The 17,988-nt window shown below is 35.1% G+C and overlaps 1 protein-coding gene across 2 annotated transcripts; it reads left to right on the top strand.

Annotated features, from left to right (window-relative positions):
- Window positions 1-40: 40 nt before the first annotated feature.
- Window positions 41-14,399, top strand: LOC110447565 (endoplasmic reticulum mannosyl-oligosaccharide 1,2-alpha-mannosidase-like). Of its 2 annotated transcripts, none has more exons than XM_021493342.1 (11): window positions 41-287; window positions 2,842-3,168; window positions 3,882-3,974; window positions 4,967-5,042; window positions 6,737-6,928; window positions 8,717-8,865; window positions 9,511-9,699; window positions 10,600-10,787; window positions 11,215-11,338; window positions 11,921-12,115; window positions 13,830-14,399. In XM_021493342.1, exons 1-11 carry the CDS (start codon window positions 198-200, stop codon window positions 14,157-14,159), a joined length of 1,953 nt encoding a protein of 650 aa, XP_021349017.1. In that variant the 5' UTR covers window positions 41-197; the 3' UTR covers window positions 14,160-14,399. The 2 variants fall into 2 exon arrangements, with proteins under 2 accessions (XP_021349017.1, XP_021349016.1); XM_021493341.1 differs by having other exon boundaries at window positions 3,882-4,085.
- Window positions 14,400-17,988: the final 3,589 nt, after the last annotated feature.

Below are 17,988 nucleotides of genomic sequence, written 5' to 3'. Positions count from 1 at the left end.
GAAAACAAATCCGAATATAATTTTTATATAATCCGTTTTCGATTCGCATATTATACGTAACCTGAAGTTGAATCGCCAGTCCATACGTGTTATTGCTGCAGTCTGCCGCTTCTCGTCATATATTCTCGCAACAAGTATACTATACATCGATTAGACATGCGAATAATAAGCGTTTTTAAGAAGCACTAGCAAGCATTATGTCTGGGGCTAAGCGAGATTTTCTTTCCATCAGCCTCGGTTTTGATGATGACCAGAAAGAAACACGGAAAAGACAGTCTGTTTGGAGAGTAAGCTGATGTTGACACTGACAGCTCTGATGTGCATTTGACAACTTTTCAATTTATGTTTTATTATTTTCTGAAATGCTTACAAAAATATTAAAAGATTGAGATGTTTGGTAGTACTGTATTTGTAAGCGTTCTAACCATAACTCAAACTGGAACCCCAAAAGCAGATGTAATGTAAAATAGGGTTACTTTTGCAAATATAAGGAGTGAACAGGTCCTGAGCCATTTAGGCGAATTAGAGCAATCTTTAACGACCATGTGTTTCAAAAATATTTAATGTTTAATTTTACCAGGGAAGTCAGTTTTCAAAAGAATGACACCTTTTTTCTTTTTAAAGAACTTGGTGTATTATTTCTGTTTCTAACGAACAATATTACTGCATACGATATCGAGTAGAAATAACTTTGATTCCATCCCGTTTCCAACTTTTTGAACATTTGTTGTCCATAAAGTAAACTTAATGAGGTAACATGTATTTCATGTTTAGTTATTGAGAACTTAAAATACGTGAGTAAACGGTCATATTAATTAATATATACATTTGTAATACATTTGAACTGAACATTTGCTCAACATACATCCTATTTGTTATTAGCTCACATGGCCTGAAGGACCAAGTAAGCTTATGCCATGGTGCGCTGTCCGTCCGGCGTCAACTTTTTACTATTAAACAACTTTTTCTCAATAACAAAGAGGCTTAGGGTGATGGTATTTGACCAGTAGCATCCTTGGATGAAGAACTACCAACTTTGTTCAAATGAATGATCTTTGCCCATTTTTAAGGTCACATGGGTCAAATATGTAAAAATCTTTTATCAACTTCTGAATGATCAGAAGGAACAGGATGATGCTATTTGGCCAGTAACATTCTGGAATGAAGTTTGTTTTAATGATCACATCTAAAAATATCATTAAACAACTCTGGGTTGTTTTACCCTGAATCCAATTTGATCCTGTTCGTTTAAATACCACCCCTGCAGGTGGGGGATCGCGAAAAGAATACGCTGCTGTTACCCACTGCTTGTATCGTAGTAGGCGACTAATTTGGGAAACCCCGCGGTTTCAACCAAAGTCCTTAAAAATGGTAGTTGTTATTCCCTGCTTAATGTTCAGCATTTAGGAGAATTGCAACACCTGGTTCACCCGTTGTCAGTATAATGTGACTGGGCAGAATGCTGTGCTGGGTGCCTTCAACACCAATTACCCTGTCTCATGCATACACACACCCAAGCATGAGGCCAAAAAAATGTGTCTGTTTAGGGTTGCATGGGCAAAAAAACAAGGGTAGGTAGGTCGATTTTTTTTGTATTTTTTGTGTGTATATTTTTGTGTACCATGTGGTCATGTGATTATGACCCTACTATTGTATGTAAAACAAAGAATGGCATAAACAAGGTTCATTTGGAGGCAAATTGCGCTCCATATGCTGACATTTAGCGCCAACACGGAGCTGGAAGCCATTTAGAACGGCAAGGAACCTTCTAAAATTCAAAAATCAGCGTGGTTTTTTTCATTTTTTTTTTTTCATCAAAAAGTTTTGGGTCTGGGGGGTAAAAAGCTAGGGTGGGTCGGGAACCCTAAATAGACATATTTTTTTTGGCCTGAATACACTACACACATGGAGGCAAATCCTTAAATGACCTTAGCTGTTAATAACGTTAAACAAAATTAAACCAAACCAAATCATCTACATACAGCATTCTTGGCATTCATTGCTAGATCTACACCCTTTGCAGTCTATTTTTCACTTTCTTTTAACAAAACTTAAAAACACATTTTTTTTCAACAAAATAAAAATCCTAGATCAGGTGCTTGTTTCAGTGTTATTGATTCGAAATCTAGGTCACTGTTACTATTAGACTTGGTTCCTCCAAGATGGAGGGCCTGAGGCCATCAGCAATAATAAGTAAAATTAATTCCCTTTTTAACATGGTTATGTAAAATCCTCTTTCATAGGTACTTCTTTAAGCTAGCATTTGTCCTGTGAAATATTTACACTAAAAGGGAGCTTGGCAATACATCATGGGTGTCGGACGTAATCCTTGAGAAAAAAGGGAAAATGAGACCTAACATAAGTTGGCAGTATTAGCCTGATGACAAATGAAATGGGGCATTATATCAAGGCTTTACTTTTAAAATTGTGCAGTCTGTATTTGGAAACTATTGATGCTTAATGGATTGTAATGGCATCAACAGTGTAGCTGGGGTTGCTTTACTGAATGTGGGTTGCAAATGCTTATTGTGAGTTCTCAAGTTGGACATTGACAACTCAAAGTATTTCAGTATAGGCATCTCATTAACATTTGGGATTGAGCGGGAGATATCCATGACACTATTCTTGTTTTATTTATTTATATGTAAAACAAAATAAATTTGTTGTGCAGAGGATTTAGAATGAAAGGATTGTACAGTACATTAGTAACAGCAAAATATAAATATTCACCAATTAACCTTTATTGTTAACAGGTTACCACAGTCTTAACAGGTTGTGTTGTCAAAATTGACATTACATGTACAAGTTAATGAACTGATCACTTTTTTTTTGCTGCCACAGGTATGGAAAAGACTTTCAAGCCTCCAGAGAAGTGTGATTTGCCTGATTTTAGTTCTAGGAGGACTAAGTGCATTATACATTTTGCCGGCTATTCACCATGGCAACCGTTTGTCGGGTGATGATTCTAAGTCAAGTAAGGACAAGAGGCAGGCTGTGGACTCAATATCTCATAATGCTGATAACGGTGGTGAATTCTTCCAGGACAAAATATTGGGACAGGGGAATAATGACAACCAACAGATACAAGCTCCACAACCAGGACTGCCCAAGCTAAATAAACATGATGACCTAAAGAGGGTTGCCAAGCAACAGATTAATGAGTATAATGTCAGTGTTTAGTCCCATGGATACCTATACTCAATAGAATATGAAGGTTTTCAAAATGATCCTTTTTGACATTATATATAGATATATATTATTTTCATGTTGATCGGCTTATGAATGGACATTTAATTTCATTGATTTGAAAAAAATGTTTATCATATACAAATTACTTGTACCCAGGTATGTTTTTCGAATTAGAAGGAAGTTTGACAGATTAACATAACATATGGAGATGTATTATGATAGTATGATGGTATGGTATTCATGGTATTTGGACTTCGTTAATTTATTGCTTTGAATATGTTAACAAATTTGAAAGGTACAGGTGAATGCAAGGCTGATTTTAATGATACTCAATTGATCATTATTGGTAAAAAATATGGGACACAACTCAAATATACAAGTCGAAGATCAACATTTAACATATGTTCATGGCTAAAATGTAAAAATGATTATGTTTTGTTAATATCTGTCGTTTTGTCTGCTATTTATTAAGACAGTATATTTTATACGTTATAGGTTGCATATACATATAACATACTATATCATGTTGTTCATTTTATCGTATTTTGAATACAGCAAAAATACATGGAAGTGTTATGAGCAACTGGTGAAAAATATGCACATCACTCAGTATTTTTTTTCTCATTTGTAATTGGAACCTATGTTGGTATGTTTAAGCGAAGAAATCATTTAAACAATACTCAACATTTCAGAAACGTCTACAGAAACAAAGGAGACCAGGAATGAAGCCGCCACTGCAGCCCAAACATGTCGTAGACCGACCACCTAATGGAGGTGGAGAGGAGGTAGGCTTACTTCCTCCTGATGAGAAACAGGAAATACTTGAAAGGGATGAAAATGGGGACAATGGAAAGGAAGATGATAATGACAAAGATGACAATGTAGATGGTCAGCTGGTAGGTGGTTGTAAGATTCTGTATTATGTTAGGGTTAGGATTCACAAATTTTCTATAGTGATTCTGTATTATTAGGTCACCTGAGCCAAAGCAGAAATCCTACAGTGAACTACTCTTCAAGGATGGGAAGGTCCAATAGTGCTTTATCATATTGTTCATTTCATTACCCCGGGTCACCCATTAGTCATAGTTCTGTACAGGGAAATAATACATGATTAAGACATATTTCATTGTCAAAAAACACTTGGGACACAGGAGTAGGTGCAAGTTTATACAACTTATCATGATCTCCCTTCCAGTTTCTATGGTGATTCTGTTTTCAGAGGGACATATACTTCAAACTTAGTTGGAATTATTATGATGATTAATGATATAAAAATAAGGACACTGAACCACCTGGACCTTGGCAGCTGTACTCGTCCACTAGTGGCTGTGGGTTGAAAGTTTTATCTCAAGTCTTACGTAGGCTTTGTCTGTATCATTACTGTTACCAGCTTTAATTATTTATTAGGTATACAGAATGTACATAGTCACACCCCAACATCATTTCCCGATCCATTCCACAGTTGCCATATTTGCATTACATGTACTCGATTGCTTCATGTAAGTTATTATTTCCTTGTCATGTAGTAAAAACCTGCATTTCAACACAGGTGACAATTAAGGCCCACAGGCTTTTTGTATATAATGTTTAGGATTAGGGTTAGCCTTATTTCTTCCTTTATGTAAGTAGTTTAATACTCATAGTTTATAATAAAAAAAAGTTTTTTTATGACACAAATATATTTTGTATTACTAATTTAGACACAGATGCAATCAATGACAAATATTCACAATTTCTTGCTACGATTTCCAATGTTATGACTGTTGGTTATTATTAGAATCAGCCAGAAAAAGGAGCAGACCCTGACTTTAATGTGGATCAGCATGTTGTACCACCCTATGACTACTTTAATCGTAAGTTGGTTTGGTTATTAGATTAGATTGACTGCCAAGTGGCCATAGTAAATACCATGTTAACCTGAATGTGGATCTATACATATGCATATGTGAGGAAAGTTTCTGGGATAGAGATGTCACAATACACCTAGGGTGTATCGCAATATATTGCAATACGGAAGAATTGCACTGTTCATATATCAAGAATCCAGGTGAGGTATAATGTCATAGAAAAAATTGCTCAAGTGAAAAAGAAATTGTTGTCAGAATGCCATCAACTGAATCTTGTATCATATATGAATCGCATATTATTTAAATTTTTGTAAAACCCATCACTGATTATGAAATTTCAACTTGTTGGTTATTAGCATACTCTTTCTGTTAGAAAGTGTAGTTATTTGCATAGTTAAAACACTTACCAGATACATAAATAAGTGTAAGAAATACAGCAATATTGCCGTATGCAGTTTACCAGTTTCCTATTTACATGTATTATGACAGCCCTATTCAGGGAAAGCACCTACTCATTTAGTGCTTTAGTGTAGTATCCCTCATCCATCCATTACATACATTTTTGTAAATTCTTCTTCAGAACCAAGAAGCCTAGATTCATTATGTTTGGTCACTGGCTTACTGGGGTGAAGGGATATTAAGTTAGTTCAAATGCATAACTTTGACCTATTTTCAAGGTCACATGTCAAGTGTGTTTAAAAGTAATGTAACTTGCTGGTAATTTGATGTCCACTTAATTTACATGAATGACATTTACATATTTGAAAAGTCACAGAGTAAAATGTGTAATTCATTATAAGCAACAACTTCAAAAAAATCTCAATACCTATTATGATGATATTTGGCCTGTAGCATACTGTGGTAAATGACTATCAAATTTGTTCTATTTTTAGTACTTTCAAAGTCACATAGGTGAGAATTTTTAAAGAACTGTGATGCTTGGAGTGATTGTATTTCGCTGGTGACCTGTTTTGAAAAAGAGCTATCAAATTATTCCAGCTATTAACATTGACTTATCAGAAGGTCACAGGGCCAAATGTGTTAAAATCTTTAAACCACGGTTTAAGGGCTTACTTAAATGAAGCTGATTTTTTTTAAACCATTGAACATTGCCCTTCATAATCATAAATTTTGATACTACTTATAAACAATAAAAATGCTGAGATATTAACAATACCCAACATTTCTTGGCATTTATGATTAATTATCTAGAAATCCTTAATCATGTGGCTGTGCATATCAGTGCCAGTTATTCATGCACTTCCAAAGTATATGTACCTAGGCATACACACATCTTATTTCTTTGGAATTCAAGCACAGACATTGATCCTGAATCAGTAGCATCTTCCTAACATCTCAATCATTAGCATACATGAGTCATTTGCTTGTATGTTTAAACATACTGATATCATATTATCATATTATGTGAAAGCAAATTCTCTGTGTCATTAATTGCATGGAGTGTATGTTTCCAACAGCCTGTTTCCTGTTTTAGGGCACAGCATTTCATGCTTTTTCTGTTATAGCTATATTTATCCCAAATTTGTTTGTAATGAAACTTTTTCAAGACTTTGATTTATAAATATTCATCAGGATTCCAAGGAAGTATAAATATATAGTGATATATACAGATGTTGTTATTGACATTCATTACACCATGAACAAGGATAGATTAATGCTGGATAATTTGTGATTTACAGAGGACGGTAAGCGGACAGACAGACAGGAGGCTGTAGTGGATGCATTCCGGTATGCCTGGAAAGCCTACAAAAAGTATGCCTGGGGACATGATGAGTTCCACCCTATTACCCGCACACACTCAGAGTGGTTTGGAGTAGGACTTACAATAGTAGATTCACTGGACACACTGGTCATTATGGGACTCAAACCAGGTATATAAGTCTACATACTGGTCCAGGTATATTTCTTTGTACATGTACCAGTTAAATATATATCATACCAGTTAAACATATATCATCAAGTAGATTGAATATGTACTAGCAAATATATAAATATTTTAACTGTTGTAGTTGGTGAAGTAGATCCATTTTTTTTTCAATATGAATTCCCAAAGCAGATGTAAAGGAAGCGGAAGAAAATCCAAACCTGATTAAAATCATCTGTTACATGGCTCACACCTGAACCATGTAACAAATGATTTTAATTAGATTGAAGAAAATTCCTGATTCTGAGGGAGTTCCATATCAAATGCTACAATCAAGCAGTGGGAAAAAGTAGGCCAATTTTTTCTAGTATCCTTGAATCGAAAAGGAACATACTGTAAACGTGGAATATTACGCGCAGGGGAAATTTATGCTTATTACGTGTAGCTGAATCGTCCGCGTAAATTTCCCAGCGCCTATGGTTTCGTCGATAGTGTAAGGAACGACAACTCTGATAGATATTGGTACTTGTGTGTGTGTGAGATGTCCTCCTGTAATATTGCTTTGTTAACGTAACACTAATTAACATACATTGTCTTGTAATGGTATAAAATAAAAACAATAACAACTGAAATAAACTACTTGATTAATTGAATTTTCAATGAACAACAAATTTGAAAATATATATAAAGGCACAGAGAAAGTCATGAATAAACCCGGGTGCATTGAGGTCCGGTACACATCACTCACACACGTGCCTACGGGACACAAACAGCAAGCAGTCGTGTGCCACGTTAACGATCCCTACACAGGTAAATGCTCCTGTCATCATGGAAGTGACATTAACTACGCTCAATGAGTTATGATAACTTACGAATCGTATATGGTTTTATCATTGTTATTTGGAAAACGTTTTTGTTTTGACTAAATAGCACTCACCTGTTTGATCCCAGTTGATTACGAGATCAGCTGGTATAAGACACACACATACACATGAATACAGTTCACCTTTATTTTCATCTTGAGCAGTCGGGAGGCATACGTAACATGTACTCAGTAGCTACTAGTGTTTTTACCTGTACACATTTTGTAAAATAATGGAGATAACTCTGCAGAGTAAACGTTTACCTCGACCGCGTAAATTACCCCCGCACATATAGTTTTGACCTTCAAATCGCGTAATTTTCACCCAGCGTAAATAACCACGTTTACAGTAGTAATCTTATGCAGGATAATGTGACTGGTATTTATCGGGAAAAGAGGCACAGGATTTCTTTTTATAGTAATATCATATTTGGAAATAAAAAATATGTTACTGAATTGCCGAAATGTATTGATTGTCAATAATGATGCATCAAACAACATGGTCTAACTTCATACATAAATCTCAAATAACATGCCAAGAATTTACCAGTATTATCATCTATTCAGGATTTGCAGTGGATGTCATTAGCAGAATGTTGCTAAAAGTAAAACTTACAGTCCCACATTTTTTTTGGAATATCCTGTTTATCTCAAAATTTGGTTCCCATAACTAATTGATGTTATATCATAAACATATTTAACACTGTGTTGATGTTCACAGTCCCAGCAACTTTACCTTTGACATTGTACACCATTGATTACCAGTAAATGATAAACATAGATGATTGAAATACTGTAAACTTTAAGAGATTTTGTAATTCCAATGGAGAAGAGACAAATATTATTGGAGTAAATATGTTTGCTTGTGATTTCTACAATCTAATAGAACTTATCTGTTCTGGTAGGACCAATCCATACTTTTATCTCTTTCAGAATTTGATGATGCCAGAGAATGGGTTGCAACTGAACTAACTTTTGAAAAAGACAAAGATGTGAACTTGTTTGAAATCACAATCCGTGTCCTTGGAGGGCTACTGGCCACATATCATCTCACAGGGGATGATCTATTCAAGGAAAAGGCTGTGAGTTGTAGACATTCACATTTCTGGTTTAATAACTTTGATGTTTGTATTTCCTTCTTTGAATACTTGATGAACTCAGAACTAAGACTAAAGTGTATTGTATGTTCCTGGTTGTGATGTTATTGTGCATTAGACATCTGAATTGTAATATTGGCGACCACAAACCAGGTTGTAAAGTTAAGATAAATACATGACAATTAAATTAGGCTAACATAAACATAGGATTTGAAGACTTCCTTTGGTTGCTTACATGGCCTGATGAATAGAAATGAGCAATATTTTCTGTATAATTTGGTGATTTGATCTGACAAAAAATATGTCTCATATTGAAATAATCTGAAAAACATCAATAGAATTCTGAGGAATTTATATAGTGGTTATATTCTGTGTTGTCGTTTGTCATGAGAGGTTAGCACACATGGTTTTCAATCAGTTTAACAATCCTTCACAGGTTACATGGCACTACTAAGGAATTAGGTACTGATCAAGTTAATTGGGATAAGTTAGAAAGGGATGGGATATTAAGTTGACCTGGATAACATTGACATTAAGGGGATGTCGTTCAGGTTGACTTGTGTAATTATTGACATTGTATTTTGTTCAGATTACCTTGGGTAACATTTCCATTGATTGTATATTATTCAGACTGACCTGGGAAACAGACTACTGCCATGCTTTAATTCACCATCTAATGTACCGTTTTCTGATGTGAACTTGATGACAAGTCGTGCTCATGCCCCACGATGGGGCCCAGACAGCAGCACATCCGAGGTCACCACCATACAGATTGAGTTCAGGGACCTCTCCCGCGTCACCAAGGATGACAAGTATGAGGTATGTATAGACTAGAAAGCAAAGGTCATAAAAAATCAAGGACAACAAATTTTATAGTGTATGTACATGTACAGAGGTCAGAGGGCTATGGTTCAAGTTCTTAAAGGATGACCAGTATAAGATAAATATAGAGGTCAGAGAACAAAGGTCATAAGTCATCAAGGATGACAAGTAAGAGGCATATATAGTGGCAGACAGTTGTGTTCCGATCAATCAACTTTGTTGACTGTTGGTTAGTTCGGCCAATAAACTGATTCATTAACTACAGAATTCATGATTAATTTGGTCAAATAGTTTTGTGAAGATATTTAATTATTGTGTGTATATATGATGGAGATTTCATTTAAGTGATTCCTGATTTTCTAGCCTTTCTCTGTACTAGATATCAATGAGAGTTTAAAGCAGCAGAAGTCCTCTGCTATATGTTTACAGCTGCTTTAATTTGTCAGCATTGTCACTCACATATTTTTACTTTCTAGCGTGCTCATTGCCACTTAAGACTGCAAATTACAAGTTCAGATTGCTACAGACAGCCAAACATGTAACTTTTAGAGGGAAAAGGTTATAACCCCAAGGATAATAATTAAAGGATGGTGTATTATATAGGGAATCACAGATTAGGCATAGTGAAAAAAAAGTGGGAGATTGATAATCGTTAATATACTCAATACTTGGGTATCATGCAAGATTTCTCTTTCTGAGGCCATAGCTGACAAGTCATAAGTCACTATAGATGTCAAGTAGTGATGTTGTTTAAAGGTGTTCTACGGGGTTGATCATTATATTATAAATGATTTAATCTTCATCCAGTACAATGTTACTATGCAATCCATTCTTCACATTTTATGAGCTTAAAGAATATTACTGTTCAATCCAATTTTTACATTAATTCTATCCCAGAAAGCTGTAATGGCTGTGAGTAACCACATCCATAGCTTGCCCAAAAAGGATGGCTTGGTGCCTATCTTTGTCAATGCCAACACTGGATCCTTCAGAGGAACTAGCACTATCACGTTTGGGGCCCGAGGAGACAGCTACTACGAGTACCTTCTCAAACAATGGATCCAGACAGGCAAGACAATGAACATGTGAGTGACGGTCAAGAACAAAGTCTTATATAACTTGATAGGTCATTAGCTTGTTAGATGTAAAGCAGGACCAATCTGTTAGTTGTCAGTTTGTTTATGTATCCGTCTGATCGGAGGATGTTTTACTGTAAAAACAGGTAATCCTTTTATTTCAACACTGTTCATGAGTTTAGAATTTCTTTGGGATTTCTTTTCATGGCTCCACATTTGGAGAATGTCTGTCTGTTTGTCCATTTTTTGTTAACGTCCAAACATGAATTTAATGTAGCATCCTTACTTCATCAAGATATCTTAAACTTTCTCACCAGTATATATGTGCCCACATTTAGTCAACAGCAATCACTTTCACTTTGCTACCTGGATAATTACGTTTGTTTCACCACTAAATTGTAGATGCTATGTAACATAGAATATTTCTGTTTTCCAGGTTTAAGGATGACTTTGTGAATGCCATTGATGGAGTGAAGAAACACCTGCTGAGAGAGTCATCTCCCTCCAAACTTTTGTACCTGGGGGAGCTGTTGGGGGGACGTACATTCAGTCCAAAAATGGTAAAATATTTTTAATAAGGACAAACTTTATTTGTACTTGATATAAAATGCCTTAAGTTGAAGTGAAACACTCCTTAACATACAATTCTCAATTTGATTGAAACGAATTCCTTCAGTTTATTCCTTTGTGATCACTACAGTGTTGAATCTGACACCACACGATCATGTTCTGCGAAGCCAGTGGGGTCCCTAGGGAGGTCGCTGAATGCAAAATTTCAAATAAAAAAATCTTCCCTTAGACCAAACTTTCACGAGATTGTTCTCTAATCTAATAACTTTTTATATCCCTTCCTGAATTAGTGACTTTGTGCTAAAATACATTAATTCTGTATTATTTTTCAATTGTGCAAACAAAATTTAATAAAATCATCGTTATTGGGAAATATACTCTCTTCTATTTTGAAGGAGAATGTGTTATAAAAACAAGTCAAAATTACTTGAACCTTTATAAAGTACCTACTCACTTTAATAGATAAAGGACATGGAAGGATATAAAAAGAAATTTAGAGGGTACCTGTTGAAAATGATCATTAGGTGAGCTTTTTTCACTCATTTTTTAAGTAATTTCAATTGACCTTACAGGACCACCTTGTGTGCTACCTGCCAGGTACGATGGCCCTTGGATACAAGAATGGTTTACCGTCAGACCACTTTGACATTGCCAAGCGTCTAACAGAGACCTGTTACCAGATGTACGCCCGGATGCCTACCAAACTCAGTCCAGAAATTGTCTATTTCAGCCAGGCTGCACAGTCTAAAGAGGACCTTATTGTCAAAGTATTTATCTTTATCTCATTGTATTTATCACATCTGTAAAAGAACGTATTTATCGAACCTAAATGTATTTTTAAGATCTTTATCTGAACATATTTATCCTAGCTCTATCTCAATGTATTGATCATGACAATATATCTGATTGTTTATATCTCAAAGCTTACTGTAAGCTCTCACCTTTTAAACACAAAATACCCAGTGTTGTATTCAGCATTGTAATTACAAAATGAATTGGAAATAAGTTTTCCATGACACAGTACAAATTTTGTTCAAAATACATGTACTAGTTTTAACTCAAAGTGTGGGGTTCACAGATATTCACAGATACCCCCGCTCCCTGCATATTTGTTGCTATAGTATTGAGTACTTGAATGCAAAGTCAAATATTTTGTTGCTGACCACATGAACTTCATTTTATCACACCACACTGTACCTCCTGACCTGAACATCAAGTCTGACATCCATACATAAAATGGTAGTTGAGATATCTTGTGAAGCCTTACGCCTACACTGTATTTTAAAATTGAGGCCATATTGAGGTTGAAGTGAACAGGTTTTATTACCTAACATATTCCTGTATTACACAAAGTCCGAGGTTCATATATGAAATGGTAGTCAAGATATTCTTTTGAAACCTGTATGACATTGTGTTTTAGTACTTGAGGTCAAGGTCAAAGGCCAAATAAAGGTCACAATGACCACGTTTGTGGACACAACAAACTGCCTTCATTTAATGTACCTATATGCAAAGTTTAATGGCTATTCATGATACAGTGGTCAAGATGGATGGATGAATAAAGGAAATACTATATACACCCCTGACTTCAGTTAAAGCAGGTGTATAATGAAGTGTACTAATTTTAAATGCCAATCACAATCCATTGTATTAGCTCGCCTGTCACCCTGGCGTCGGTGTCCGGGAACCTTCAGAGGTTAAAGTTTTGGTGCAAGTTTTTTCCAAACAGTGTTGGATCATCACACTCAATACACAGTTGTCTATTATGAGTTTAAGTCATTTATATCGAGTGTAAACAATGTGCTGGACCATATTTTTTTTATATTTTTAGCCCCAAAATAGCTTAATTAGACTTGGTTAAATTTGAGGTTCAAGTTTTTGGGCAAGTTTTTTTGTGAAGTGTTGGACAACAACCATCAACAGGCTGTTGTCTGTTATAAAGTTGAAGTATTTATATGGAGTGTTAGCAATGTTCTGGACAATATTTTCATATTTTAGGGGCCAAAAACAGCTTCATTGGACTTGATTAATGTTTTGGGGTATGCTTGAGGTTAAAGTTTTTGGGCAAGTTTTGTTGGGTAGTGTTGGACCACCACCATCAATAGGCTGTTGTCTATCATAAAGGTGAAGTATTTGTATTGAGTGTAAGCAATGTGTTAAACCATATTTTCATATTTTAGCATCCAAAAACAGATTTATTGCACTTTGTTAATTTCTTAACAATCACTTCACATAGATGTTTCTACACTTAACAGGCCTTGAAATATGCTGGTGGTAAGTGAGGTGGCAAATAAAACAACAGGCACTATATCAACATTTTACTATACATGTGTTTCTATTGATAGTTGCAGTATTATAATAGCTCTTGTTTGTTTTCTAATTAACTTGAAAAGAACTTAAAATTCAAGTTATTTTCTGTAAGGATTTGTTCATGTAATTTACATATGATGAGTACAATTATGTTTAAATGGCATTTTTCAGGCACCAGATGCTCACAACCTCCTGCGGCCAGAGACTGTGGAGAGCCTCTTCTACATGTACCGCCTCACAGGGGACAAAAAATATCAGGAAATGGGCTGGAACATATTCCAGGCCTTCCTAAAGCATACAAAGGTGGAAAATGGTGGATTTTCATCCATTCATAATGTGAAAGCCATAAAAGCAACGTTCCGAGATAAGTTGGAAAGTTTCTTTTTAGCAGAGACATTAAAGTATTTATATCTTTTATTTGGGGATGACGATTCATTAATACCCTTAGACAAATTTGTCTTTAACAGTGAGGCTCATCCTCTGCCTATTTATTCTTCATGAGGAGTTCCGAGGGAAGTAAGGTATGTCTGTAATGCTTCGGATGATGAGTATGTTAGAGAAGTGGCTTGAGAAAAGATGTCTGCAGGAGCATGAATGATGTGTGTAAAGAGATATTCGTTTGATACAGGATGTCAAGGTTTGGATGGTGTCGTTAGGGATTGGTTTTTCTCCCACCCTTCACAGGTGTGTCTCCCGTTTTAGCCGGGAAAGATCAGCTTGTCATCCCCTAGGGGGAGATAGCCTCGTGCCGATTAGCATGTCTTCAATTGTGACATCATTAAAATGCGTCATCGGTAATTGTGACGTCATCAAAAGTGAATGACGATATGCATACCCCACATGTGTTTTTGTTTACAAACACGACAGACTACTGTCGGTGGAGCTGTGACTGAAATAATAGGATGGGAGAAAAATAATCATCCCCTACCCTGAGGGTGTAAGAGAAATCTCCAACCCTCTTGGTAATTTTTTTGGTTGTCTAACCCGAGGGTTAGACAACCAAAAAACATCCCCTCTCGGGTTGGAAATTTCTCTGTCACACCCTCAAGGTAGGGGATGATTCTATTAATCTCTTTGTTTTGTATCAAACTTCTAAATGTGCTGATTATTTTGAAGCAGGAATCTTTTCTGAATTTTTGCATGTAAACCTGTAAATGAAATTTGTGTTATGTCTGTATGGATGATTGCTACAAGTATATGGCGACTAGTGAAGGTAACATACCAGTATTTAGTTACCATGATTCGCTGTAAAATTGTGATATAGATTTATATTTCCTGTTTTAACAGGATGTTGTTTTGAATGATATTTTTTCTGATTTTTTTTATATATTATAATTATTTATGTTGATGTGAAATATATCCCCTTCTCAAAATTGGCTTGCTGAAATTTTTAAATTTCAGTTTAATAACATTCATCAAAATCAATGTGAATATATGTATCTGACTTTGGAATATATTTTGGAGATTTTTTTAATCATAATCATCATTCAAATTACCAGGTGTTTACAATGTCAAATTGTCCAGAAAGTCAGTTTTAAAGTGTCTTATACGAAATTATTTCTTGCTATAAATGATGTGGTTTTAATAACAAATGTACAGTTATTTATTCTCTTAGTCTGATTTAAGGCCACATGCTATCTTACTTTAACATGAACCTCCTTTTCAATCGATTTCCACAGAAGAAATCTGTACAATGTCTTGTATGAATATTGATTTGGACTTTGTTGATTATTTGATGACTAGTTGAAGTTTAAACGAGATTATATACATTGATAACACAAGATTGTGATGGTCACATTATATATAATTACCAAATTGCTTGTATAGGCTTCTTTATAATATAATTATTTGAAATATAATAGTTAATTACACATGTTTGAAAGCTTTTGAAATGATTATTAAGCTGCAGTAATGGCCTTTCTAGTCTTTGAGTTGTTAAATCAAGAAAAATAAACAGATTTAAGCATTTTCAAGACTCAAAAATACCATACTAGGTAATTCCTGATTTTTTCTGAACTTAACCTGTTAATTAGCTATTCAGTTTTGGCATTGATTAACTTGTTCAATTTTATTTCAGACTAATTTTTGGTTGTTCCCATCTTTGCTAGCCAAGGATTACAATCTGGTCTACCTACTCTCCATAAGAATAGGTGGATCGTACTGGATCGTAACCCTTGGCTAGCATAGATGCATTGGCCCATTACTATCACTGGCGATTTTGAATGATTGTACTTTTAAGGGAGATAACTCCGAAACAAATCACAAGTGTATGAATGTGAAGGTAGCATATATCCCAAAACTAGAACAGGAGGCGGTTTAACAAGTTATTGCTCAAGGGTGAAACTACAAGCGGTTAACATTACATGTAATATACACAGTAGTAAAGCAGCATTAGATGTATAGTGAATATTACTGGCTTCTAAAGCAACTAGTTCTCAATTTCAATGTGATAAGTCGTCTGTGTAATGTGAATGATTGTAACTGTTGTTGTAAATGATGCACTCGAGTACATTTGTTGTATAATTTCTGCAAGACAATTGTCTTGATTCCTTCTCATTAATGTTATTAATATATATATTATGTCATTAAACCTATTAAGTGCCCGCTTGTGAACAAGTGTGAAAGTTTCTATTTTTGGCTTTCAATATTTATTATATGATGAGGAGTGAAATTCAAGAAGGATGGGCCATTATGTTTCGGACATCATGATTATATTTTTACATCAGACTTTGTGACTAATGATCCATTGTGTCTGTGTAACTCGCCATTATGATGATGATGAAGGGGCATTGTAAAGCATAATGGATTTACATTGAAAAAGTTTAACTTGTAATCGGTTCAGTAACATGTTAATGTATGTTTCCATGTGATCAAAGCTATTTTTATTTTTGAAAAGTATGGACATTTCTATTCATTACCTTAATTTAACCTCAATACCTTACTTTGGTTTTGTCTTCACAATACATTAGGTTTTTCATAAAACTAAATATTGATTCGATGTATATGTAGTAAACAAAAACACAACCTATAGTACTTGACTGGTTTTAATGGATGAGGGACATTGTATCTAGGTAGAAGACATGTCTTGTGTTATGAAGTGATAAGAAATAAAACATCTTTAAGTGCATTAAAAAGAAGAAATTGGCTTAGAAAACAATGTAATGGAGAGCAATTCCAAGACATGTCCTATAAATCTATGTATACCCTGAGCAACATAGAGACATTAATTGAAGCTGAAAAACACTAAAAGTAAGGAAACAATTATTGATTTACATAAATGATTACTGTACCAGAAATAATTATTTCTACCACAAACAAGTGTTCTACTTCACCCGTTATGTTGTCACTTATTATTTTGCCCATTCCATGCACTCATTTTACTCGAACTGTAATGTTGGTTCTTAGATGTTGTTTGCAAGTAGTTTTGGACTGCCAAAACGCTCTTGACAGGGACCTGTATCATGCCATAATTATGTTAATTTTAAAAAAGGAAAAATTCCTCCACCCTGTAACTGAATTAAAATAGACCTCTCAATTCACGTTAGTGCTATTTGCCATACCGCAGCCTCCGTCAACTTTTTCTTTAAAACGCTACTAGTCCTGAACGGCCAAGTAGATTTTGACTGGAGCATCCTTTGGCCAAGGGAAATCAATTTTATATAAATGGTGGGTGTGGCCCCCCTGGGGGCAGAGCTCAATAGGGGAAATAGAGGTAAAACCTTTAAAATCCTTATACTGCCGTAGGGATTAAGGGATTTTATCCTGATTTAGTTTGGAGCTTCCTTGGGCCAAGGGGACTCGGGTTTGTATAAAGAGTGAGTGTGGCTAGAATAGGGGAAATAGAGGTTAAACCTTTAAAATCTTTCTTCTACCGTAAGGGATTTTATCCCAATTTAGTCTGGAGCATCCTTGAGGGATATAGAGGAATAGCTTTAATATCCTTTTTCTTCCGTTGTGATAAAGGTATCTTGAGCAAATTTGAACAGTAGTATCCTATGGGGAAGGGAAATCAATTTTCCTTTGGTGAAGGGGACTCAATTTTGTATAAACGGTGGGTCTGACCCCCCAGGGGAAACGAGGATTAAAATCTTCAAAATCCTTTTTTTCTATAGGAATGACAGGATTTTGTCCAAATTTGGGATGAAGCACCCTTGTGTGAAGGGGAACCAATTTTGTATAAACTGTGGGTTTGAACACAGTAGGGGCAAGGCCAAATAGGGAAAATAGAAAAATAGCTTTAAAAAATCCTTCTGTAGGAATGATAGGATTATGTCCATAGCTTCCTTTGGTGAAGGGGACCTAATTTTGTATCAATGATGGGTCCGACATC

The sequence above is a fragment of the Mizuhopecten yessoensis genome, unplaced genomic scaffold (assembly GCF_002113885.1).
Source record: "Mizuhopecten yessoensis strain PY_sf001 unplaced genomic scaffold, ASM211388v2 scaffold3459, whole genome shotgun sequence".
Lineage (NCBI taxonomy): Eukaryota > Metazoa > Mollusca > Bivalvia > Pectinida > Pectinidae > Mizuhopecten > Mizuhopecten yessoensis.
The sequence above is the reverse complement of the archived record's forward strand: the minus strand, read 5'-3'. Positions and strand labels throughout refer to the sequence as shown.

Coding starts and splice junctions, on each gene's coding strand:
- LOC110447565 (XM_021493341.1), top strand. CDS start 198: ATGTCTGGGGCTAAGCGAGATTTTCTTTCCATCAGCCTCGGTTTTGAT. Junction 5,043..6,736: donor ACCCTATGACTACTTTAATC/GTAAGTTGGTTT, acceptor TGTGATTTACAG/AGGACGGTAAGCGGACAGAC. Junction 10,788..11,214: donor ACAGGCAAGACAATGAACAT/GTGAGTGACGGT, acceptor TCTGTTTTCCAG/GTTTAAGGATGACTTTGTGA.